The 27,021-nt window shown below is 36.9% G+C and overlaps 1 protein-coding gene across 2 annotated transcripts; it reads left to right on the top strand.

Moving 5' to 3' along the window:
• Positions 1 to 3,325: 3,325 nt before the first annotated feature.
• On the top strand, positions 3,326 to 26,370 carry SLC35B3 (solute carrier family 35 member B3). Of its 2 annotated transcripts, none has more exons than XM_060163714.1 (10): positions 3,326 to 3,434; positions 6,904 to 7,197; positions 9,982 to 10,103; positions 13,670 to 13,824; positions 15,105 to 15,212; positions 18,422 to 18,519; positions 20,549 to 20,641; positions 21,044 to 21,155; positions 24,095 to 24,164; positions 25,771 to 26,370. In XM_060163714.1, exons 2-10 carry the CDS (start codon positions 6,997 to 6,999, stop codon positions 25,919 to 25,921), a joined length of 1,110 nt encoding a protein of 369 aa, XP_060019697.1. In that variant the 5' UTR covers positions 3,326 to 3,434; positions 6,904 to 6,996; the 3' UTR covers positions 25,922 to 26,370. The 2 variants fall into 2 exon arrangements, with proteins under 2 accessions (XP_060019697.1, XP_060019699.1); XM_060163716.1 differs by having other exon boundaries at positions 3,334 to 3,511.
• Positions 26,371 to 27,021: the final 651 nt, after the last annotated feature.

Below are 27,021 nucleotides of genomic sequence, written 5' to 3' on the forward strand. Positions count from 1 at the left end.
AGAGGAGAGAAGCTGTCAGAGAGAAGAGTGGAAGCTGGCGTGAAACTGTCCCCCCAGTGAGTCAGAAACTAGAAAGGATGCTGAGCATATGAGTCAGGACACCAAAGGCTTTTGACACAACAGGACTATGAATTTCTTAGAAGTTATAACCAATTCATAGCTGCACATCTTTAATTTTGTTTGGCAACAAGGGTTATCACAGGGGGAAACGGGCAGCAATGTACCAGTCAGTATTGGTTAAATGCCTCCTCTATAACAAGTACTTCTCCAGATCATCTCTCATACAGCTCGTATGTGACCTGTAAAAATATGTCACTGACTGTATTACTTCGCCAGGACTGCCACAACAAAATACCAGATTGGGTGGCTTAAACAACAGAATTTATTTCCTCACAATTCCAGAGGCTAGAAGTTCGAGACCAAGGTGTTGGCTGTGTCTTCACATGGTCTCCCCTCTGTACATGTCTGTATCCACATTTCCTCTTTTTATGGGGCCACAAATCAGATTGGATTAGAGTCCACCCTCGTTATTTCATTTTAACTTAATTACCTCTTTAATGAGCCTATCTTCAAATACAGTCACATCCTAGGGCACTGGAGGCTAGAACTCAACATATGAATTTTGTGGGAGACACAACATTGTCCATTACATTGACCTTTATATTAAAAAATATTTATAATATTTAATTAAAGTACTACTCATTTGATTTAATAAAAAGTTTACCCTGGATTCCTAAAGAGCAATTCCCATAATAAATAAACTCTTTGAGTATCAAAAGACAATAGTCATGCTAATCTTTATGATTAGGTTTATGAAAATTACTGATGACTAGTACCCACTTATATATTTATATATATAATTTATTTTATTTCTTGTTTTATATATATATGTATATATGTAGTGGTTTAAAACATTATGGCAAAGAATTAAATAAACATAACTTTATAATGAAGCACTGTCATAGTTGAAATTGGGATAGTTTTAGAAAGTGAAACTATTCGATTTTCTTCTTTCTTCGTACATAATACCTTTGGACTTGCAACGGGAATTGCAGGGACATTTAATCCAGCTGGTTCTTTGTGCCCTATTATTTTCTTTGTCCTTCATGTATATGAGAAAACTTAAAATGCATGTGTCACTTATGCTTTATTTAAACACTTAATTCTCTGCTATTTTCGATATTTTCTTTTTCATGGTTTAAAACAAATTCCAACTATTCTCTAAATATATTTCCCGGTCAGTCTGGAATTGACAATATCTGATGGATACAATCTAAGAAGGATGGGATTTGCTGGTAAAGAGGGAAAGGTAAACTAGCCTTGATGAGGCAAAGTGAATTTTCAGACATGTGCTATTAGCAGTTTCCTATTTTGGTTATACTTTTAGAGGTCAGCATCTAGAACTACTGTAGATTTGATTACTGCCTTGTCTAGCGTCTCTGTTTACTTTGGTTGACTCTGCTTGGACTACCCTTTCCCCCCACTTTCCCCCTTTCCAAACAGCCCCCACCCACCCAGTGTGAATCCTCATCATCATTTAAATTCCATCGTCTAAAGGAAGCTTTCACAGACCACTCCAGGCAACATGTGACTTCTTCTGAATTTCCTTATTACTATCCTAACACTCATTTGGCACTTATTCATTCACCAAGTATTTACTGAGTGCTGACTGTGTACTGGAGCGCTCTGTTCTAGATGATGGCAGTACCGCTGTGAATAAATGAGACAAAAGTCCTGCTCTCATGGGACATTCCAGTAGAGCCAAAGAGGTAAGGGAGACACAGACAACAAATGTGTGGAAAGTGATCATATAAAGCAGTGGGAGGACTGTGTGTGTGTGTGTGTGTGTGTGTGTGTGTGTGTGTGTGTGTGTGTGTCCTAGATGGACAGTCTGGGAAGAACTGTCAGGTCAAGTTACATTTGAGCAGCTACGGAGGAAAGTGACAGGGCACGTTCCGTGGGTACCTGGGAGGGCAGTGGTCCCCGCAGAAGGAACAGCAGGTCCTGAGTGTTCTGCTTGGTGTGCTTGGACAGGGTCTGATGAACTCTGAACAGCAGCTGTAGATGTGGTTTATCCAGACTGAGCTCTTTCTTAGAAGCCATGGTAAGGCTTTTGAATTGTAATCTGAGTAAAATGGTAAAGGGTTCTGAGCAGAGCAATGGTATATACTGGCAGGTTCTAAAAGGATCATTCCAGCTGCTGAAAGGAATTGGAAAGTAGAGAAATAAAGGGGAAGTAGAAAGGCGGCCAGAAGACTACCGTAATTATCCAGGTACAAGGAGATGATACCTTAGAACTCCTCTTGTACTGTAAGTTGTTTTATGCTAACATTTACCTTTTCCTGTGTACCTGTAACTCCTTGAGGGCCGAGAGCTTCTATTTCTAATTTATGGAAGGCTACCATTTACTATTTCTTTAGGAAGTTTAAATTCTCTAAGCCGTAGTCAACATTTGAAAAATTCGACCTAATAAGGATTAAATGAAAATGCCCAACCAGACCCACCATTTACAATAGGAGATGCCTGGTGTGCTTCCAATTCATTCCTTTCCCAGGAATCCAAAGCATATGCTCTCAAAAAGCTTCCTTCCTTATAGTAATCTTTGTCTTCCATGTCATTTTAGCGTTACCCCCAAATCAATTCATCACCGATCCCATCCCGGTTTGTACATCACTGCATCTCAGTGACTGTAGATGCAGCCCTAACTGTAGGGTAAATGTTTAGTTTGGGAGCTGGTAGAGCCGTGGGATTTACGTTCTGAGCAGTAAGTGGCACTGTCCAAACATTCATGAAAAGGACCGGGGATACTGTAGCCACCAGCTGAATTATTACGTCAGAAGCAACCCAAGCGTTACTTGGGTTCACCTTCCCCGGAAAGCAGGTAAAACATAGAAGCAGAGAAAGGTACTGTGACTTTACCCCATCTCATTTGGATCAAGCAGAGGGAACCCCAACGGTGTCTATACTCGGGTTCAACGTTCTCCACTGGGCCTCCTCAAATTCCAGCGCACGGCCACTGGACGGGAAGGCGCCACCTGCGTGGGCGCCCACGGGGACCGGGGGACCGGGCCCTGCAACCTGGGGGGCTGCACAGGCTCGAGGAGCACGCTTCGGAAGATGAGACCACTCCACCCGACAGGCGCTCACCGCCCCGACGCGGCGTTTAGCGCGCGTACTAGCTCACTCCCGGCACCGCCGGCCCACCTCGTCGGCTCCTGTCCAGCGCCCCGGAGCTGAAGGCGCCTGCGCGAGACGTGACCGCGCCCCCTCCGCCAGAGGCCGGAGGCCGGCGAGGGGGCGGGCCGCGCGAGTGCGCACGCGCCGACGGACACATAGGCGGAAGTGGCGCGCGGGCGCCGGGGATACGAGCACCTGGCGAGGCCTCGGCGGCTGCGGTGGAACGTGCAGGAGTGGGCGAGGAGGAGAAGCAGGAGGTGATGGCGACGGACCTGGGGAGGGGGAGACGCTCCGTCTGGCTGAGGCGCCCCCTGGGCTGGGGTCCCCCTTTCAGGTGACACACTGGCTCGGGAGTGGACTGCCCCCCCGGGCCTTTCGCCGTGTTTGTGACGCAGACCCCCCCCCGCCCCAGCCCCCGGAGAACCTTGATACCGCCCATCTTCATCCTAAGGAGAGAGCGGGCGAGGATGAGGTCGGGAGGCAGGGCGCGGGTGACTTCCTTTCACAAAGAACGGAAACCTGCTGGCACGGTTTCCAGGGAGGAGCATCTGCTTGTCCTCGCCCTTCCGCCCTGCGGCTGGCGAGAGCTCGCTCAGGCCGGTACTTGCAGGCTTGCAAGCCTGAGACCACCTCTGGGAGGGTCTGGTAGGCTATCCCCAGGGCCTCTGGACAACTGTCAGTCGCCTGGGTCCCCCACAACAGCGTTTTCAGTGAAGAACTACGTCTGGGATCTGCGTTCAGCTGGGTACTGTATGGTACTCCGCTGTCCATTTGCAGTGCAAGGTGATTGTTCTCATCGGGTTAAGTTCTTGTCATGAACTTCCACTGGTAGTTCTTCAAATTCCTCCAGTCTTTGCAGCTTAACTCTCTTGCCCACCGTTTTATTTTCTTAAAGAAATGTTGGAAGAAGGTGGAAGGATTTGGCGTTCTAACATTTTTTTTTTTTTAATGTTGGGCATATGCATTTCTTCTGCAGTAGGATATCAGACGTCAAGAACTGTTTTGGGGATGAATGTTTTCTTATTGGGTTAGTTTGGGACTTGGAAGAGGGAGATGCAGCCTTTGAAAATAATTTAGATAGGTGTTATTTGTAATACTTAATTTCTTAATATACCTGTAAAGTCCTAATTTTAGTTTTCTCCCTTAGGAAAAAAAACCTGATCTTCAAAAATTAGCACACAGTTTCTTGAACTTTGTGCAATGAAGTGTGTTCAAAGAAATGGGAAGGAATCTTGTTTTTCTGTATTTTATAATTATACGCCACAGGTCATGATTAATATTCAGAGTCCAGTTAACCTAGCTATATTGGCAACATTCTTTTAATTGTAATGCGGAATGTGGCAAAATACAGAACCGAGTTTTTTTTTTTCAAGGTGCCACATCGTAGTGACATATTTTCCTTATGTTCTACCTTTTTGTAGTGGGAGACTTTTCTTCAAAAGGTTGGGAAAGAATAGGTTAAGAAATTAAATTTTACTTCAGTTGGTATTTTAAATCAACATTGTCACCAGTCATTTATTTTTAAATTTCAATATGTGCTAGAAATGCTACTTTTTTATTGCATTTTAGCAATTATCTGTAACTTCAAGTAATTAAACGTCTGTGTTGACTTTAGGAAGAGACCTTAGGCAGTGATTCACACCTGTGGGGTTTTTTTAAGTTTCAAGGGTTACGTGAACTTGTAAATTAAAGCAAAATGTTAATCGTTTAATTTGAAAGCTAATTTTAATTCTGTGCTTGATTTCTTTTTATTTTTTCCTACATCACAAGGACATTAGACCAGTTTCTTTAGATGATGGTTGGTATCAGTCATTAATGCCTGAAATAGAAGGGATATGGCAGACATTCAGGATCACAGTTATTGGCTATCAGAGCTCAGAGTCTTTCTTCACCAGTCACATGATCTGACGAGTGATGTTCTGATTAATAAAACTTCATTCTAAATGCAGGGGAGGGAGAGGAAGCTTAAAAACCTACATGGGGCCAGATTTATTAGAATGTACACCCATTTGTACACCCATTTATTAGTACACCCACGCCTACACGTATGGAAAATAGTTGCTAACCTTTTTATTTCTTTTACATTCAAACAACATTTAGGTAAGGTCTTTTAAGGCATGCTTTATAAAGAGAGTCATATCCCAAGGGGATCCTACAGGGTGACTTAAAAAGTCTTAACAGAGATGACACTGATCAAACGTAGCATGGGCAACAAGAACAATGTGTAAAAGAAGAAATGGGCAAAGGAAAGGAAATACAGTAAAACTTCTTGAAATTACACGTTTTCTATTTAGAAATATGGCAGGTATCATGTACAACAAATGTTCTTTGATGCCTGTGTATTATTAGTTACAAGTTGTAGGCAGAGCCTTGACCCCAAGTTTAAATTACAGAAGGAGACCTACTTAATCTCTGTAAATCAGCAAACTAGAAGCGATCATAAAGAGGTGACTCTAATTCTTGCCATTTTAAATCACCATATGGCAGTTTTGGGGTTTTTTTTAAAGATTTCCAGAGAGTTCACTGTCAAAATTATTCTTATCCTCTTCTCTCAACTAGAGTGTAAATTTTAATTCCCACTGGGATTGTAACAGACATTCTTTCCTAGGAAGATAAGTTTTTCTTAATAAGTTCTGTTTGTCATAATTCTGCACTTTCCTCAACTTTTACATGAATTTACTTTTCATTTTCTATTAATCCAAAGAGAAATTGATAGTCATCTATGGAGTCTTCATGATTGTTTTTCACAGACTAACAAAAAATGATGTGTTTTTCAGCTTTTTACAAACCCAAGAGCTTTATTTCTTTTTCTAAACAGCTTTATTGAGGTATAATTGATACATACAAAAAAATGCACATGTTTAATAGATACAATTTGATGAGTCTGGGCATATACATACACCTGTGATACCATCTCCATAAACAAGGTAATAAACATCTGTCACCACCAGGAGTGTCCTTGTGTCCCCTTTGTGTGTGTGTAGTTAAGAATGCTTTACATGAGATCTACCCTCTTAACAAATGTTTAAGTGCATAGCACAGACACTGTGTCATAGGGCCTCTACAACAGATGGTCTCTAGAACTTATTCACCTGGTATAACTGAAACTTTATACCCATGGAACAACTACCAAAGACTTTTAAATTGCAGAGATTTTTCTCCAAAGGAAAAAAATGTTTTCTTTTAGCCTAAGAGATGCTGTTGCTAAAGCATAGTATCCTTTCTATAATCTTGGTTAAATCTAGCTTTTTGCACAACTTACAGATGTTTGACTTTATTTTAAAATGTTATTAGCAAATAAATTTTACAATTGTCTTGGTAGCTGTAGGAGTTTGGGCTGTTCTTTACTCTTTTCTGCAATTAAAGATGGACTTTAATGTTGAAGACATTATGCGTAAACTATTGTGGGCTTTAAAAATTATATCCTCACTGCAAATGGAAACATAATAAAGGCACGTTTACTTTGATGAAATAAATACAAGGTTAGCTTTTAGTTTGTTGCTGTGGAAATAAGAATGGTGTATATTTAATTTAGCCGTGTTTGGAGACTAAGCATATTGTTTTGGTGGATGGGAAGCTTGAATAGGAGAATTAATATATTACTATCCAGAGAGAATAACTCTTACCTGTGTAATTTTCCAAATGTGACTTGAGATATTATTTGGAGCATAGCCCTTTACTTGATGGTCTAAATGTTTTGCTTTAATTGTTTATTTCCTTCTGTAGGGCTTGGCTCAGCAGGCAAAAGAAAGACTGAACAAAGGGGAGGAAACCAACAAAGATAACTTTGGAAGCACTGAATGCTGCAAAATAAGAAAAATGGATCTCAAGTTCAACAGCTCCAGGAAATATATTTCTATCACTGTCCCGTCCAAAACCCAAGCGATGTCACCACACATCAAGTCGATAGATGATATTGTAGTGCTTGGCATAAATCTCAGCAGATTTAACAAACTTACTCAATTTTTCATATGTGTTGCTGGAGTTTTGGTATTTTACCTAATTTATGGATATATACAGGTAAAAATTTAGTCATTTGTTTATTATGTGTTAATTATTTATAACAAATGAGCTCAACTTGGGCACTACTAATAGTTTTGTCCAAGATACTTTCTTTTATAAGATAGCAAGTTTATTCACAAATTTGAGTTTCTTAGTATAGTAGTAGGAAAGAGCTACTTACTTACGATTAAATTGACTGAAAACAGGGATCCAAATTTTAGAGTGAAATATTTTACATGGGGGAAGGGAAGCAAGAGACAATCTTAAAAAATTAAAATTATGAAAAAATACGAAGTGTTATGTTTTGCAAAATGTAGGTAATTGCAACCATGTGGGGTTTTTTTAATATATAAATTTATTTTTGTTTATTTATTTATTTTTGGCCGCATTGGGTCTTCGTTGCTCCGCATGGGCTTCCTCTAGTTGCAGCGAGCGGGGCCTACTCTTCGTTGCGGTGCGCAGTCTTCTCATTGCGGTGGCTTCTCTTGTGGCAGAGCATGAGCTCCAGGCGCACAGGCTTCAGTAGTTGCACACAGGTTGCAAAATGGTTGAAGTATTGATTGGTATTTTGGAACATAATTCTTACATGAAATTGAATGATAGCACAAAAGCCACATTCTAATTCACTCTTGATTCCTGGAGCTCATTAAGAGGTCATTTTGCAAAAGTGTATCAGGATGTTTTCTATTTTTCCAAGGGTGTCTCTTCAGTCCTATAATACTTGAATCATCCTTTTCTTGAAGCATCTGTTGTGTTCTCATTCTTGTTGGTTTCCTCTTCTAATTCAACTTTGCCAGAACCTTATTTTTCTGTGATTTTGCCTATGCAAAACATTTCTAACATTGCCAGTTTGTCTTGTATTTGCATTGTTTTATGGGATAGTTGTAAACACTTGACCAGGAAATTCCTGACCTTCAAAGACAAGAGCTGGATGGATGAGGACCCAGGCTAGTGTAAACAGAATGTGTGCACGGGGACCGTTAATTACCAATTGTCAACTCATCAGTGGGTATTTTCAGCTGTTACCAACTTTGCTTTTTTATGCAACTCCCTAACATGAGAAAATCTTTATAGTTGGAGAAAAGGAAAGTGATGTGTTTTCTGAAAACGTAGATAATATCTCTGATATTATTTATAATCAGAGTGATCTTAAAAATTGTTGTATGCTTTTCCTTTGTTTTATAGAGATGAAATATAAAACTAAGTATAAAGGAGAAGACACAATTGTGACTGTTCCTTAGCTTCTGAAAATGCTATAGGGTGCATTAGTGTAAAACAACATGAATTTTAAAATCTTAATATTTATAATTGACTTTTGTACTAGAAGATGATATAAGAATTCAGATACTACAATGAAGAACAATACAAAATAGTAACTTTTATCAAATGTTAGGATCTCTTATTGAGAAATTTTTTCTTTTGTCCTTCGAAATACCATTGTTACCAAATAGCTGGGAGCAAAGTTAGCCATTTTAATGGAATATGAATTAGAAATTTACAAATTTCATTAAATTTTTTCTATTTGATAAATGATCAGAGATTTTAATTTACAACTAATATGTGCAAAGTTTCTTTTAAAATAAGATAAACCGATTATAATTGTAACATCACTTTGGTGAGAACTGGCATTGCTACTAATTGGATATTAAAATAGGTTAAAGAAAATGGGGTTTTGTAGTAAATTTAGCAATATAGAAAGTGAAATATTTACCTGAGTGCCAGGGTATTAATAAAGCTATTGTTATGTTTTATAGTTTATAAACCAGAAATGTCCTAAATAACGTACAGACTTACTTGAACGTGAAATCTAAATTTGTGGAATTACACAGCATCCTAAATGTACAGACTCAGTTCAGGATCTTTTTAGAGGCTGTGTTTAGTTTTTCTTCGAACATAAGTTTATCCATCAATTTCATCTTTTTAAAATTTATTTCAAATACAGCTGAAATATATATATTTGGTGGATAGTTTGATGCATTCAGTTAAGCCAGATAGCTTCATTAGAATACTAATTAATGAGATTAAGAATGGCTTTTTAGGGCTTCCCTGGTGGCGCAGTGGTTGAGAGTCCGCCTGCCGATGCAGGGGACACGGGTTCGTGTCCCGGTCCGGGAAGATCCCACGTGCCGCGGAGCGGCTGGGCCCGTGAGCCATGGCCGCTGAGCCTGCGCGTCCGGAGCCTGTGCTCCGCAACGGGAGAGGCCACAGCAGTGAGAGGCCCGCGTATAGCAAAAAAAAAAAAAAATGGCTTTTTAACAATTAACAAAAACTGTTTTCATGATATAACATTTTTAAGAAGAGTAACCATTTCTCTATAAGGAGAAGTTTTATGTAGTCTGTGGCACAAGAATTCTAAAAAATAGCATTAATTATCGATTTGAACTGATTATCTTAATATTGGAAAACAGGCCTGAGATAATAGACTTCTAATGAAATATGCTTTTATAAGAGTCCATGAGTCCTTGAATCAGCTGCCTTCCTCATTGTTTTGGGCGACTCTTTTAATTTTGGTCTTTTAAAAAAAGAAAAAAGCATAGGAGAGGGTTGCTTCCTAGTTCTTCCTCCCCTGCTTTCTGTTCTGCTGATTGTCATACCTGGATATCTACTGTCACTTCTTTGGAAAGGCCTCCTAACTTCTCTAATTTTACCTCTCAGAAGCCGTACAGTTTGGATGTTTTTTTGTGCATTTTGTTGTTGGGGGTGAAGCTTGGTTTCTATTAAAATGCTGTGCTTATAGGAATGTGCTGTGAGGTAATTGGTCTGCCCCTGGGACTTAAACAGTGTTCATGTCTCTCTTGACAGGAATTAATATTTTCAGTGGAGGGTTTTAAGCCCTATGGCTGGTACCTTACTTTAGTGCAGTTTGCATTTTACTCCATATTTGGCCTAATAGAGCTTCAGCTTATTCAGGACAAAAGGAGAAGGTATGTGGTTTATTTGTTTTTATTTTTTGGCAGTTAAGTACACGAGTAGTAGTTCATTTTTATTGTTTTATTTTTTGCGCACGTGGAATATGTTATACGTGAAATATACATTTCCCATTAATACAACATTTAATACCCAAGAATTTTTATCAGTATTATCAACTTATTAAAAATATTAAATATGGTATTTCCATTATACATTGAAAAAAGTGTAATGTGATCAGATTTTAAAATGTTTAGGGCATTTGTTGGCGGTCCAGTGGTTAGGACTCCGGACTTCCACTGTCAGGGGCTGGGTTCGATCCCTGGTGGGGGAACTAAGATCCCACATGCCATGCAGCGCAGCCAAAAAAAAAAAAAATGTTGTTTAGACTCAATAATAAGATAGATCTTCTTAAAATAGGAGAAAGTATTCAGTTGTACATGTATGTTTTTATAATGGAAATAGGTGTGATTACTGAAAAATTTATGATGGTACTACATAAGAATGGTGATATGAAATATCAATACCTATTTTTATAATGGTTTTTGAAATGCGTAGTTAATGTTTTGTTTTGTGGGATATATTCCACTTAACATCCTCACGTTTGTAATGGCCAGCAGTAGGAATTGCATTCTTGACCATTAGAGAAATTTTATTATGTTCCTTTTTGTCAAAACTAAAAGAGTTTATATAGACAGTAGCTTTTAAATTAACGACCACCTAGGTTTGAGAAATATCTTGAAATATTGTTAATGGCATATTGACCAATATGCAATTAAAACCTAGACTCATATCAGAAGGTGGTTGGGAATTTGAATATAACATTTTCTTGGTAAATTTAAGTGTGGTTATCCTGTCATATCAGACCCTAATATGTGAATATTTCATGTATATATTGAACAGTTTAAATGTAATAAGGAGCTATAATGTTGACATTCTTCATTGATATAAATGTTTAATCCTTCAGTGAAAATAAAAATTTTTCATAGCTACTTTTTTTTCTTAAATGTTTCTGATGTTTGTATGAAAATAACTGTAAAATTTTAAATATTTAAATCAGTAACACCAGTATTTCTTCATGCGTCTAATTTTACCTCTCAACCTCTCTATTGCCAATAAATTATTATAGCAGCAATGTTAAAAACGTTTGAATCTGAGGAGATCTTCTTTATTATTTTCATGTTCTGAAACTCTACAAGACTTAGCTTAGCCATAGGTGGTAGAATAGAAAGTAATTAAATGTGTCTGTCAGGACTAATATATATGGAAGCCTGGCTTCCATATATATTCATTATGTATTGCAAACTGCTGGACCTCTGATTGCTTCTAAAATAAAAGAACCCAATGCTGTATTTATTAAATGAAAAAAACACGAAGATGATGCATCTCCTAACTGTTAAATTTTAAAAAGATACAACTCCCTCTCAGCTACCAAAAGATGGGGAGTGAGCCTCCAGTCATGTTTTTCCCAACCTTTAAACCATATAACCATAACATATTTAAAGTCATTTGTGTTTGAGTGAAACATGAGTGAAGGAATTAGGTAGAAGAATTTATAGACCTATAATAAATGTAATTAGAAGTTGAAAACTTTTCCTTCCAAGGCACGTTAAAAACTTTTTTAGAAAAAGTATAGGTGTATTACAATGAAAATATGCCCAATCCCCTATTTCTGAATTTATTTGAGTGTGTATATATCTGAATTTATTTAAGTGACACTGCTCTTTAGACCTTTAATAAGTCAAATTCTTTGCTTAGGTTTTTCTCTCTTCCTATATTTATATGAATATCCATGTACTTGAAGAGTACAGAATTTGGGGTCAGAAAACATGGATTTGAGTCATGTTACTGCCCCCTATTCTGTCAATACCTCAGGGAAGTTTCTTAAATTCTCTCTTTCATTTTGAGGATGAAATATGGTGATGTGTGATATAGCCCATCATAGACTAGGATACCCTAAATATACTCCAAAGTATATTACTCCAAAGTATATATTTCACCAAAGATCATCTTGTAACTTCAGTGTTAATCACTGTATGTGAGTTTTTAATAAAGGAGATCTGTACCAAATTAAAAAGCTAAGGGGCTTATCAAAGTTACGACTTTCCCATCATATCTAAAGTAGTAAGCAATTGGGGTATTCAAATAGAAACAGTGAGAGTCCTAGAGGCAAGATGATGAAATCTAACCTCATTTCACCAGTGAGAAAGCAGACCTGGAGGAGAGCTGGGATTTCCATGAGCTCGTGCCCCAGGCTGCACTCAGAGTTGGAACCTTTTGAATTTAGGTTTCCTGAGTTCCAGGCTGGTTTTCTTTCTTCCTTTACTGTGTTGCTTTTTTTAATCTTGTGATTCTTCTGACCCGAATTTTTATTTTCTGGCCACTGTTTGCAATTTATGGATGAGGAAATTTGCCTCTTCTGACTTTTATCATTACCTGGAGAAGTGGTGCTGTCCTCCTTCACTGATACCCCACTGAGAGTTAAACCCCACGGACAGCATAAAAACCAGTGTCTGTGTACACTGATGCATAACGGGCATGCCCAGTTATTTCCACATGGATTTTAAATGATGACCACTGTGTTAGTAAAGTGTAAGCAAAGGTCTCAAAATTGAAACATAAGTGGAAATGATGCATTTTAATTGAACTTATCTAGTAAATTATTTTGCCTTATATCTAGCCGTATAAAAAATGTGGAATTTTGTCACCTTGATTTAAACATGAACACAAATCCCAAAATGGAAACTAGATCTAAAAATGCAACATAATTTAATTATATGAATAGTGCACCAATGTACAAGATTATTGTCTTAGACCATTAAGTATCTTGTGAGCATATGCTCACAAGACCAGCTCAGAATTATGAAGATACCAAATTAAGAATCTCCTTTAGGAAATCCAGTTAGAGCCCAAGGTAGAAAATTTGGGATCATGAGAAGAGTCAGATTCCTCATCTGAAAGTTGATTGTTTTAACATTTTATAGAATTACAGCATTAGAGATGAATCATAAGACATTATGGTAATAAAAACCATGTCTGGAGTTTTAAACCACCTTGTTCTTTTTCTAGAGAAATTCTGCTCAGATTATTCTAGCAGAATGGATAGAGGTATTTTTCCTAATGCTAGATGGAATGTTAGGAAACAACAATTTAGAAGTTAATTAACTAAGGTGCCTTTTCCCATTATAGAAGCCAATTTTTTTTTAAATCAATTCTTTTTTTCTAAATTTAGTCAAGATGGTTTTTATATGTAGCTATAACTACTGTTAAAAAACCCTAAATGTAATAGCATTTATACTTTCAGTAAGAATCTAAGTAACTCTCTAATGTACTACTTTTTCAGACAGTTGAGAGTTCTCACTTACAATTAATTAAATAAAGGTAAATTGTTATTTTCACCAACATTCTTTTATACAAGTTAACACTGTTGTAACTTTAAGAATAGTGATATTTTACCGATATTTATAGAAATATTAAACAGAAATTAGAAGAGTAATTAGAAATTTACACATTGTAAACACATTCTCTTACAGTAGTATGAATTGGGTCCCAAAATGAAGATTTTAAAAATTGTCTTTTACAGAATACCAGGAAAAACCTACATGATAATAGCTTTTCTAACTGTGGGTACTATGGGGTTATCAAACACTTCCTTGGGCTACCTGAATTATCCTACCCAAGTCATCTTCAAGTGCTGCAAATTGATTCCTGTTATGCTAGGAGGAGTTTTAATTCAAGGTATAGTAATGATATATTTTCATACTGTTTGAAATTAATAGGATATGTTATGGCATCTAGCATTAGGAAAAACATTAAACTTCAATTAATATCTTTAATGAACAGTCTAGATATTGTAACACTTCTGAGTGATATCTCATTAAAAAAAAAAGCTATTATAAAAACACCGATACTTCTGTGATATACCTCAGGATCTGAAATCAGTAATTTGGAGATGGGGAAAAATAAAAATAGTATTTTGTTTTATTCTTTTAATCTGGAACCTACTACATTTCCAGAAATATTGTATTTACATATTGAAGGCCTAGCTCAGAAGTACCTAGAAAGCTCTTTTTTTCAGTTCTTTCATTTTTCTACTCTCCAGGGCTCTGCTCTCCACCTCCATTATACAAATGGACGATTCCCATGTTGAAGTAAAGCTTAAGCTGAGCAAGTGTTTGTTAACCAGCTCTGCTGACTGTTGACTCCCTAGGATCCCAACTAAATTACCAGCTATGTGAAAACAGGAGTAAAAGGGGAGGCAGTGATAGCGACAAGCAGTGGAACAAGTTTTTGTTTTGTTCATCTGACTGTCATGAGGAATATTCATGTTTTGATAATCACCAAAGTTCTTATAAAGCCTGACTTCATTTTATGCATTATAAGCCTTCCCAAAAGAGCCTTTTAAAATGAAAATGTGTATGTCAACTACTTCACATATAATTTCAGGATAACTGTTCACGCAGGAAAAAACAATGATCCCAATTTCCTATTAAAAATCACATTTCACGTCGTAACTGACTTGACCTGTATAATATCTCCTTAACAGTCCTTCCAAAAAGTTACGCTATGTGATTTCATTATTTAAACTTGGATGTGCTAAAATAAGTTAATCCTCACCAACCTAGAAGTTATCTGACTATAGTATTTGCAAACATATACAGCCTGAATGACTACTCTGGTTTCTTGGTAAACTTACGAAGTATAAGAAAATTCATAGCCTTATGTTATACATAAAGTAAAAGCACTAGTTTCCACAAACTTTTTAAATGTTCATATTTACTCACTATCATGAGAAGGATCTCGTATCTAACTTATAAGGACATTTTGGTGCTCACGGGGTAATTTTGATTTTCAAAGCCCTTCTGTGACTGTCTCATGCCTTGACCTAAGCGCTCGTGATCATTTTTGACATTGGATATAAAAGGCAGTCCCTGCTCTACTTGTTTAAACACATAGATCTAAAACTGTGCTGAGTGGGTAATTGCATAATCAGGTTGGCTTACATTTATTTTGCACAGGAAAGCATTACAATGTTGCTGATGTGTCTGCTGCCTTATGCATGAGCCTCGGCCTGATATGGTTTACCCTGGCCGACAGCACGGTTGCACCAAATTTCAACCTGACAGGTAAGGAATTTACTTGTATTCCTAGATTTTGTAGGTGTTTCGGTTTAGAGTAAGAATTTTTACAGTTTCATGAGGGTTTTAAATGATGGTGTGGCATCTGTGATTCTCATATCTAACATAAAGCTTTTGGACTTTCCATATAAGATGTAGTAAAAATATCACAACTCTGGAAACATAACAGTTGTTTTCAGTACTCTTGTATAGTATTTTGACATGACAAGAGGCTGTGTGCCTAGATAGAATCTCCCATTATCAAGTACATGACAGACCAATTTCTTATGAGCTGAATTGGAAATATACACATGAGTTATAGGAGGATCACAGTAGTAATTGTTATTCTCATTTTCTTAAAAAAAATGAAACTTGCAAATTTACTTTTCATTGTATTAGCTTAAAAAAAGAAAATTATGCTGTTCTTTAATATTGAACTGTGTAATATAAATGTGGTCATAACCTTAAAGTGCATAAAGCTTCCACCATAAACACTTTTCCTCATGGTGTGCCACGTGGAATTTTGTAAATTAAATTTAGATCTTTCACGAGGAGAATAGGTATTAAAGTATGTTTAGAAATAAATAAGAATAAAAATAGTGTTGGAATCTCGTTTTTAGTCTAAAGACCTTACAGAGAGATTGCTTATTATATATACAGTATTGTCATTCTTAAACTATTGAGTGTCACTCATAAGATTATTTTAGTTTCATCCCATTTCCTAGCCTGATACCTGACAAAAATATTTCTTTCAAAGGAACTCTGAGAGAACAGGGAGAAAAACAAAGCAAAACAAAATAACAACAAAAAGAGCAGCATATGTAATATATATATACATATATCAGCAGTACAAACTGTAATTATTTGAGAAAAAAAAGTATGAAGTAATGAAGAAAATCATTTACGTCAACTTTGCTGTTCTTTCTAAGAATCAAAATGTTCCTGACCAGTTGTTAGTCTATGTTTCTTACTAACCTGGTTAATCATGCTAAGTTAATGGATTCAGATCAGCGTCTTAGAGCAGCCCTTTAAACCAGCCTTTTACAGACGATGCTGATAGAACCTATTAGGTCTGTTCTTTCAGCTTTGATCCAGAGTACGAGTGATCCTTACTTCAGTGAGAAAGCTTAGAGTTGCAGATGTTTCTAACATGGTTTAGGTTTTTCAGGAACACTTTGTTTTCGTGTCAGCAACTGCAAAAGGAAGATTATATTTGAAAACTGAGGGGAAAAGCTGTTTTAGAGGAGTGCTTCACCGTAAAACAGAGATAATGATAATAGCTTGCCTCACACAAAGGTAGTGGAAGGATAGAATGAGGTGCTGGAATAATGAACGTGAAAGCACTTGGCACGTGGTGGGGTGAGGGTGATGACAGTGACGGAGACAGCTGGTTTTGGTGGTCTGTAACTTCTCAGTATAACTCAAGTGCTCACCCTTTCTGAGTTCCATGGGGATGTTTTTTAAGGGCATGAGAACCTAACGATTCCTCATCATTGAGAATAATTGATGAGCACTTATCACAGTCCCTGATCTATGAGTGTGTTGTCTGAAGGAGATTAAATTAGCTATTAAGATGGTTACTTAAGACAGACATAAATAAAACTTCGGATGTATGAAGTAAATATATCAGAATTTACTTATTCAAATAAATGTCCTCCTTTAAAATATTGAGGTAATTCAGATGCAATTCAGGTATTTTCATGCTGTTGCCATTGTTCAGAACAGTTTTGGGATGTCTTTGAATAGCCTTTTAAGAGTTGGGATGTTGTTTTCCAAGTCTTGGATAATAGCATGTCTTTTTCTTTCAAGGACAGATTTGATATTTGAAACAAGGAAAAGAGCATTCAGAATCAAGTTTGGTGAATAAAAATGTATATTTAGGTAATAAATACCAAAGCTAGATGATAAAAAGTCAAATTGAAGAATAAGTATGAAAACTTGAAAATTCTCAATTACGTGCATACACATGTACATTTATTTTTCTGCTACCCATTTTTTTTTTCCACGGTACGTGGGCCTCTCACTGCTGTGGCCTCTCCCGTTGCAGAGCACAGGCTCCGGACACGCAGGTTCAGCGGCCATGGCTCACGGGCCCAGCCGCTCCGCGGCATGTGGGATCTTCCCGGACCAAGGCACAAACCCGCCTCCCCTGCATCGGCAGGTGGACTCTCAACCACTGCGCCACCAGGGAAACCCTCTGCTACCTTTGATTGCTTATATATTTTTTAAAAACAGAGAAAACTTCAAATCTTACCAGACTCACAGATATAACCAAGGTTGCGGTTTTTTGTTTGTTTTTTTGTTTTTCTTTGGTAAAGCACCATGACTGGTGGCCAGTGTCCTATATACTTGCAGGTAGTAGCGTGCTTCTCAGGTACACATGCACATTTGTATGAGTGTGTTGAATTCCAGATTTGTTCATCTCAGTTGTATGTGTTATTTTAATTATACAATAATTAAATGTTACTTAAGTTATTCAAAAATGAGTTTGAAGAGAGAATTCTTTCTGTGAAAACTAAGTTAATTTTAAACACATTGACAAGTCAATAAAATTACTGTTGAATTAAGTGTGGGTAAAAATTGGGGGGAAGCATAAAAATATGAAAGGACTCTATACCCTGATTGTTTCACAAGTTACTAAGCTTTTGGTGCACTTTTTAAAAACAACTTGGAAATCATAGAGACTGTGTGTTCTGAATGCAGCTTGCACAAAGGCAAGTGCAGAATTTTGGTACAGACCCATACTCAAAGAAGAGGCCTTAACAGCTGCATTATGTTTATGTGTTTTAAATTAAATATTTTAATAATATGGGTACTATTTTTACGCTTTCCCTCTTCCTTTGATTGTTTGAATTAACTGACTAGTCACCAATCCCAATAGATGATCTAAGAATCTCTTCTGTATTTGTTTAATACAGTGTTTCTTTCAAACATATAATCTGCTTAAAAGCAGAAATATTATTTGACATGATTGTGAAACACAACAAGGTGACAGCATTAATGCAATTTATTAGTATTAGTTGGTTTTTTTTTTTGTTTTTTAATAACATCACCTACATGCCTGTTACAACTGGTTGTGGATAAAAATACTCAACTTTGCTGAGCAAATGTGATTTAAGGTCTGATTTTGGTTTTTTAGCCCAATTAAATTTCTGATAAGTCTTGATTATCGTTCATATGTGTAAATGAGGTTATTTTTTTCTTCTGCCTTCTTGAAGGTGTGATCCTCATCTCCCTGGCACTATGTGCAGATGCTGTCATTGGAAATGTCCAAGAGAAAGCTATGAAACTTCATAATGCTTCTAATTCGGAAATGGTAAATACTCTAGTGCTTTTTCTTCACATCAGACAGACTCAAAAATGACGATATACTTAATTTTATGACATAATTATGGTATTGAAGACTCGCATTGCAATTTTAAACTAGTTTATCATCATTATTTTCATAAAAGTAGTACGTTCAAATATTATAGGAAGGTAAAAAGTAAAATACCATTATCACTGCTGATACCTTATTGCAAGCATTTGATAAATTTTTTCCTCTTTGATTTATGGAGTTTGGGACGTGTTAAAAAAATGCTTTGTTACATCATTTTTCTTCTCTCTTTGTATTTGGTATTATTTTCCATTTAGAAGTTTGTAATTTACATGTAGTTTAGCTTATCTTTTCCTTCATGACTTCTAGCTATGTGTTATGATTGAAAAGGGCTTTTCCAACTCTAACATTTAAGAATGTTATGCCCATTGCCTACTAGTTTTATAATTTCCTTATTTATTAAATCTTTGATCCAACCAAAACTTTAAAAAAATTTTCTTCCGTATGGCTATCCACTTTGCCCAACATCATTTATTGAATAATTCACTTTTCCAATTTTTATTTTAAATACCTTCTTTTATCCTATTTTATTCTAATGCAGGGTTCACAGTTTTATTCTTTCAAGCTTATTTCTGCACCAGAACCATATAATGACAGCAGCTTTATCACCATACATTTACCATCTGTTAGGACTAGCCACCTTTGTTCCTTTTGTTTTTCAGAATGTTACTACCAGTAGTTATTCTTGGGTGTTCATATCCCCAAATAAACTAGAAACCCATTGCTATTGTGATTGGTATGGCATTGAATTATAAATTAATTTAGGGAGAATGGCATCTATACACTTGATTCTTTCAGTCCAAGAATAAGGTATGACTTTCCTTTTATTCAAGCGTTACTTTTAAATGTCCCTTAGATTTTAAAGTTTTCTTTGTATAACTCCAGTTATTTTTTATTGAAGTTATTGTTAGGTGTTTCATCTTTTTGCCGTTATTACTGCAAATACTGCCTTTTCTTCCAATATATCTCCTAGCTGGTTGGTGTTTGTATATAGGAAGGTTGTTATGCTGTGTTTGCATTAGTTTTGTAGCCCATCACCTTGCTAGACAGACAGAGCACACAGCAGTAAGGATATGTAGGACTGATTACTTAGTCAACAGAGTGGGGCATCTTTACAGTGTCCCTAAGAACATAGGAACTTTAATCTTGGTCAGGAGTTTTCTTGATCATCATCACCACTCTCCCTAGATAAGATAACGATCAGAGAATTAAGGAATTGTAAGTAGGTAGAAAGAATGTAATACAGTGGTTAAGATGTAGGCTCTGGACTAAGATAGCCTTAGTTCTCTACTAGCTCTCCTGTTTGAGGAAAGTGACTTAATATCTCTAAGTTTTAGTTTTTCCATCCACACATTGGGGAATGATGATTAAGAGTGCCTGTCTCTTAGGTTGGTTGTGAGAAATAAATGGAATAATCCATATAGAGCGTTATTAGCACAGTACCTGACACATAGCAGGTATTTAAGTTGGATGATGACACTGATTCTGCTTATAAGGAGTGTAATCGAAAGATTGGTAGGAAAATTGGGAAATTAAGCAATAGGTATGTCATATACTGCTTATTTTCATTGTATTTTAATGTACTTGCAAACTTAATGTTTGGTTTTTTTCATGTCTAATAAGTAGTTTTAGAGTATCTTTGTTTTGTGTATGTTTTTAGGACCCCCAACATTAAAATCTGGTTTGAATTCAGTAATTAAACGAGGCAAAAAATGAATAATTAGGTAACCATCTATGAAAGGATTAGTACTGCTGTGTTATGTTGTACCTAAAATAATGTGTAAACTTATAAACAGAATCAACCATCATTTCCAGAAAATTAGGCCATATTGAAACAATGATGTGACTTTTAAAATGGTTTCCTCTACAGATTTAATGAAATAAAGAAATTGAGCCATATATTGAAAACCTTCATTTTACACCTTTGGTTAAATAGCACTTTTTTCCACTCTATTTTTCTCTACTCTAGGTTTTGTATTCGTATTCAATCGGTTTTGTGTACATTTTATTGGGATTGACATGCACTAGTGGATTAGGCCCTGCAGTAACATTTTGTTCAAAGGTAAACACTAATCACATTTTTAAAAATAAACATCTTCCATTAATTAGTTTCCTCTGTATTTCTAATTCCCCTTGTCCAAAAAGACTGTTTTATGTAATTTGATAACTCCTTTAATACAATATATGTAAATCAGAAATTATTTCAGAAATGAAATGATTTATATTTAAATTTTTTATCCTCGCTCTTTCCTATAAGTTAATTTTTAAACTATTCATAACGTAGAAGTTGGGGATTTTTCATTTCATCCTCATTTTTCCATTAAATCAGAATCTCTGCTTGACTGCATTGTTGAATGGCTTATTATTATTGCTCAGAAAGTTGATGAAAATCTGTAGTTTTATTTCATTTGTAATACCTCAGGGTTTGTTTTGCATTTTTCTAACAGGCTGTTTATATTTGCAGGATCCAGTTAGGACCTATGGTTATGCTTTCCTTTTTTCCCTCACTGGGTATTTTGGAATCTCTTTTGTTCTGGCTTTGATTAAAATTTTTGGTGCACTTTTTGCTGTAACAGGTAAGAACGATATACTTGCTTAGATTATGAAATAAGCATTTAAATTTTCTTTGATATTCTTTTTCACAAGGTAAGGGCAGCATCTGCTCTTCATTAAAAAGAAAATTGTCGGGAATTCCCTGGTGGTCCAGTGGTTAGGACTCGGTGCTTTCACTGCCGGGACCCGAGTTCAGTCCCTGGTCGGGAACTAAGATCACTGAAGCCGCACAGCACAGCCAAAAAGAAATTTTTTTTGAAAGAAAGAAAGAATATTGTCACATTTCACCAATTTATTCCTTGGCTTATGGTATTTCTTTAAAATTCTAAAGAAAATGATGTTTGATCTGAATTTCTTATTTGAAGGTTTAATTTTTTTTTTTGCGGTACGCAGGCTTCTCACTGCTGCGGCCTCTCCCGTTGCGGAGCACAGGCTCTGGACGCGCAGGCTCAGCGGCCATGGCTCACGGGCCCAGCCGCTCCGCAGCATGTGGGATCTTCCCAGACCGGGGCACGAACCCGTGTCCCCTGCATGGGCAGGCGGACTCTCAACCACTGCGCCACCAGGGAAGCCCTGAAGGTTTAATTTTTAAATCAGATATATGCATTTATCTAGATAGTAACTTTAAGTACATTAAAAGATGTTTTTATTAAAAAGTATGATGGGATGAATACCTTCCAGGAAAAATACTGTATTTAATCACTTTTAATTTATAATGGAAAATTACAGTTTTGTTACACTTAAAACATGACAGGTATATTTTAAGCAAAGGTTTTGGGGCCTTTCGTTTGTACACTTTCTAGAACCTCAACCAGATGAGCTTCCCTTTTCACTAATAATTATTATGCACGTGCTCTGTGCAAGGACTTTGCTTGGCATGTCAGAGAAATGGAGGTTGTTACTTGCTTTGCTTTGGAGGAGTGAGGGGAGCAGGTGCAGGGCTGCAGGTGAGGCCCAGTGAGGGGAGCAGATGACTCCAATTGCTGCCTCATACTGTTTGCCAAAAGAATGGTCCACGTGACAAATGCTCTCAGTATCTCCCATCTGGAGAGAGCCCTGGGTGAAGCCCATCAGGATGGGAAGCCGTGTGACCTGCCATGAGGAACGCTAGGCTGGGGTGTGAGAGAAGGTGCAGCCCAGTCCCAGCCCTGACGTTTAATGATACGAGACCTGGAGAGTAAGTCTCTCCTCTTCCCTGGGCCTCGTTTCTCTCTTTTGTGAAGAGATTGGGTTGGACAAGATCATCTCTGTCAGAGATCTGTAGAATTTACATCCATAAGGCGTTTACACCTTACTCATTTACCTGATGTTGATTTTTCACGGTTTTAGAGGAATATTTATTTTAATACCACAGAGGAAATGAAACAAATGAATAAATGCCCCCTCTGTAAAAGTATATTTCTTCCTAACTGTTCTCTTTATTTGCTCACATATGACTCTGCTTTTTAAAGTTTACGTCCCTAATGGTAAGTAGAGGGAATTTAACTAGATTGGGCCATATCAGCAACCCTCCAAGTCAGCTCATGCTGTCAAGAAAGATCGCAAATGCATGCACTTAGCTTGGGTTTCAGTTTTGTTTGTAAGATAGTAGCTGTTCAAAAAGAGTCTGATATCAGTCTGTATGTGTTGATGAGCCCTGTGATTGGTATAAAGAAATGTGAGATGCAATCCTTGTGTTGAAGGTGCAGGCAGGTGTCTTTCTCTCTCACGTGAAACAAATCCAGAGATGGAAATATAACAGCTAACATGTCCATAGCCCTTATTATGTACCAGGTACCATTTTAGCTATTTTACATATATTATTCATCTTAACCTCACAATGATCCTATAAAGTAGGTGCTGTTATTGTTCCATTTTACAAATGGGTATACTGAGGCACAGGGTGGTTAAGTGGCTTGCCAAGTGATCAGCCAGCTAGTAAGTTGCAAAATCAGTATTTCAACTGAGGCCGTCTATCTCCAGACCTGTCCTCTTAACCGTATGCCATGTGCCTCCCAAGCTGGCATGGTAGCTCCAGCTCCTTAGGAATCCAGTCCCTCTTTCTGCTCTGCCATCCTCGTCCTCATTCCAGACAGGGTAGGTGGAGGGAAGATGAAAGACACATCCTTCTCTTTATGGAAAGTTCCTACAAATCACACTCCTAGAGACAGCACTTCTGCTCACACTTCGTTGTCCAAACTTAGTCCCGTGACCACACCTGACTGTAGGAGAGGCTGGGAAGGTATCCCAGTTAAAAGTAGGGGTCTTTTTACTAAAGTAGTAGGAAAAATAGATTTGGGGAATCAGGCTCTAACAGTTTCCAAAACAGCTTCTTCATCTGGTATTCATTCATTAATTCACACTTTGAAGATTAAGTGCCAGGAACTACAGAGTCTGTGGAAATGAGGACAAGGAACTGAGTAAAGCACACAGTCTAGTGGTGGAAAGGTGTACCGGAGCCACATGCAGAGTTCCTCTCTGCACCGGGGTGGGACGAGGGAGGAAAGCTTCAGGCCATAAGCCTTGAAGGACAGTGTACAGAGGACTGGAAAGATGTCTCATGGTCTTACCCATAGATGCCCACCACTAGGATGTCCTTTAGATTGCTGCTTTTAAAGATACAGAATCCAATCGCATCTTCCTTGGAAAAGTCCTTTCTTTCCTGTCAGACTAAGTACGTCTTCCTAAAGGATGACGTGCCTCCGTAGCCTCATGGCCTCCATCAAGCACTTATTACAGTTGTACTTTAAATGTAACTCTATTATTTAATGTCTGTAACCCTGCTAGCCTATAAACTCCATGGTAGCAGAAGCAGTGACCTTCTGTTTGATTTTCTTCTTTTTCTCGCTTTCCTTTGTTTCCTTGGCACCTCACGTAGATCTTGGCACACAGTAGGCTCTGTAAATATTTGTTAAATAAATTATTTCCGAAATATTACCAAGACAATAGGCGCATTCTAAAACCACCCTTTTTCTCCCTACAGTGACAACAGGGAGAAAAGGAATGACCATTGTACTTTCATTTATATTCTTTGCCAAACCATTCACGTTTCAGTAAGTACTTTTTAATTCGACAAGTTTCTCTACCTTTAGATACTTTTGTTTCACGTCTGCTCTTAAACAGCCTTAATTTCTTTGTAAAGAATCCTTTTCATCTTGACCCAAATTTATTGATGTGTCTTCTGCTGTTTCAGAAATGTATGTAATTATTTTGAAGAAATCATTTTGTATACTTAAATTGCCTAACCAGTCCCAATGCACATGTGACCCTGTTTCCAGTATAAATGAATGTGAGTGATGTGGTGAGATTAAGGGACTTCCCTTGCCCTGGTGCAAATATATAAATTTTATATATATACATATATGGTTTTTAAAATTGTTAAGTTTATTTGCTGTCTTTTCCCACAAAGGATTTGAGTTAGAGTTGTACCCTAATGGTTTTCTTAGTTTGTGGTTTTCAGTGGAAGCATTGACTGTTTTCTTTACTGTCTAGTATGTATTTGAAATTAGCATCATTTCAACTTATATTCGTTGGTAATTGAGAAGATTCAGACTTAGAAATTATCAATGTACAGTCATCCCTTGGAATCCATGGGGTACCAGTTCCAGGAACCGCACATATACCAAAATCCAAGGATGCCCAAGTCCCTTTCAGTCAGCTCTTTATGTCTACGGGTTCCACATCTGCACACACAGAGGGCTGACTGTATATTTATTGAAAAAATCCACGTATGACTGGACCTGTGCAGTTCAAACCTGCGTTGTTCAAGGGTCAGCTGTATGAGCTTAAAGGTAACCACAAAATAAACTTTTAGCCATGTATAGTCGGTCTTCTGTATCCATGGGTTCTGCATCTGCAGATTGAATCAACCAACTACAGAGCAAAAATATTCAGAAAAAAAATTCCAGAAAGTTCCATAAAGCAAAATTTGAAGTCCAACTCCTACCAAAAGCCTCAGGAGTATGTTTAAAGCCCTGGATATGTAAACCTGCCAATGGCCTTCTTAGGAATTCAATTCAGCAGTCCAACTAGCGGGGGTATAATACAGAGAGATAAAAAGGGACGCATCCTGAGAAAGTAGGAGAATTGGCATTGATTACTACAATGACTACCTGGTACCTATTTACATGACATCTACATTGTGTTAAGTATTGTAATAATTTAGAGATGATTTAAAGTAGACACAAAGTTGTGCATAGGTTATATGCAAATACTGTGCCATAAATAAAGGACTTGAGCATCCACTGATTTTAGAAAACTCTGTTTGTTTTCTATAAATTAGCTTCTCTTTCTGCAGGGGCTAAGTAGGCCATTGGCAGGTTTACATATCCAGGGCTTTAAACATACTCCTGAGACCTTTGGTAGGAGTTGGACTTCAAATTTGCTATTATCCTCAAAGAAATGAACTACATTTAGTATCTTGTAAAGTGCTTTTCCTACATATATACTTAACATTAAAAATATAGAATTCTATCTAGTGTGATCTAAATATTATTTGTAAAATAAAACAAATACTGTTTTATTTAGTGCTCTTAGTATAGGTACCCAGTAGCAAAATTTTATTTCATTGAGGAATTTTTGTGACGTCATCAAATTCTGTGGTTAATGACAAATTGTGATGCTGACATTAATCTTTTTTCCTTATTTTTTTTCTCTTAGGTATGTATGGTCTGGTTTGTTAGTTGTCCTTGGTATATTTCTCAATGTTTACAGCAAAAATATGGACAAAATAAGACTCCCATCGCTGTATGATGTGATAAACAAAACAGTGGAAGTGAGGAGGTCGGGGACGTTGGCACAGACTGTCTAGGCAGTGATTCGCTTTATAACGTAGAATTAATTCATCAATCAATTAACTTTCCAAAGGAACTTTTATAAAAACCAGAGGCTCTGAAGGCATGCTGTCATTTGTGGATGGATTACATGTGAAGTCACCCTTTCTTCAGAGTCTTTGTTGGACTGTTTAACTTCCAAAGCAATCAAAAGAGCCACACCCGGCACACCTTAGAATAAAACGTCAAGATGAAGGACTGTGATGCTTACAGTCTGTTGAGAATTTCACTGGAAATGGACCATGTTGCAAGAAAAATTGGATATCATTATGACATATCAAAGAAATTGATATGTAAACGCAGATTGTTTTCTTTTTTTCCGTTCCATTTTGGTGGTGTTATTTAAATTGATTCTCTGTTGTAAGAGTGAACTGATGGTTTAAGTCTAGAGAGAATAACTTCATTATAAATAAAAATTATTCTCTGATTTTTTCTTTAAAAGAATGTGATGGAATTGGGGTAGTGAAGGTTGGATTTTGTTACGAAGATGGGAAGTACAGTGTACATAAACTTTAAAACTTAGGCTTTTCTCTGATCATTTAAAAGTATTTATTAGAGAAAATGTGCTTTACATTTTCTGTGGAATATAGGCAATAGAGTAAAAAGAGTCATCATCCTGTATCCTGTAAGTATGTATCACAAGCCAGATTTCCTATTATCCATCAAAGGTGCTAAAAGATTTCATGATTTGGATTTTTAAATTGAAGGGAGGGACTTCCCTGGCGGTCCAGTGGTTAAGACTTCACCTTCCAATGCAGGGTGTGCAGGTTCAATCCCTGAGAGCTAAGATCCCACATGCCTCATGGCCAGAAAACCAAAACATAAAACAGAAGCAATAGAGTAACAAATTCAATAAAGACTTTAAAAATGGTCCACATCAAAAAAATCTTAAAAAGTAAAAATAAATTGAAGGGAAAATAATTGATGTCTTAAATTACTATAAAATAATAAAATTATCATTGTGTTTCTTAAAAATGAAATTTAATTTGACAGCTTGAAGATGAAATTGGATAAATTAAAAAGTAGATTTAGCAAATTCACACAATATGTTGCTTGCACAGTTGGGTTTTTTTGGTAT

Source organism: Lagenorhynchus albirostris, chromosome 10 (assembly GCF_949774975.1).
Source record: "Lagenorhynchus albirostris chromosome 10, mLagAlb1.1, whole genome shotgun sequence".
Taxonomy (NCBI): domain Eukaryota; kingdom Metazoa; phylum Chordata; class Mammalia; order Artiodactyla; family Delphinidae; genus Lagenorhynchus; species Lagenorhynchus albirostris.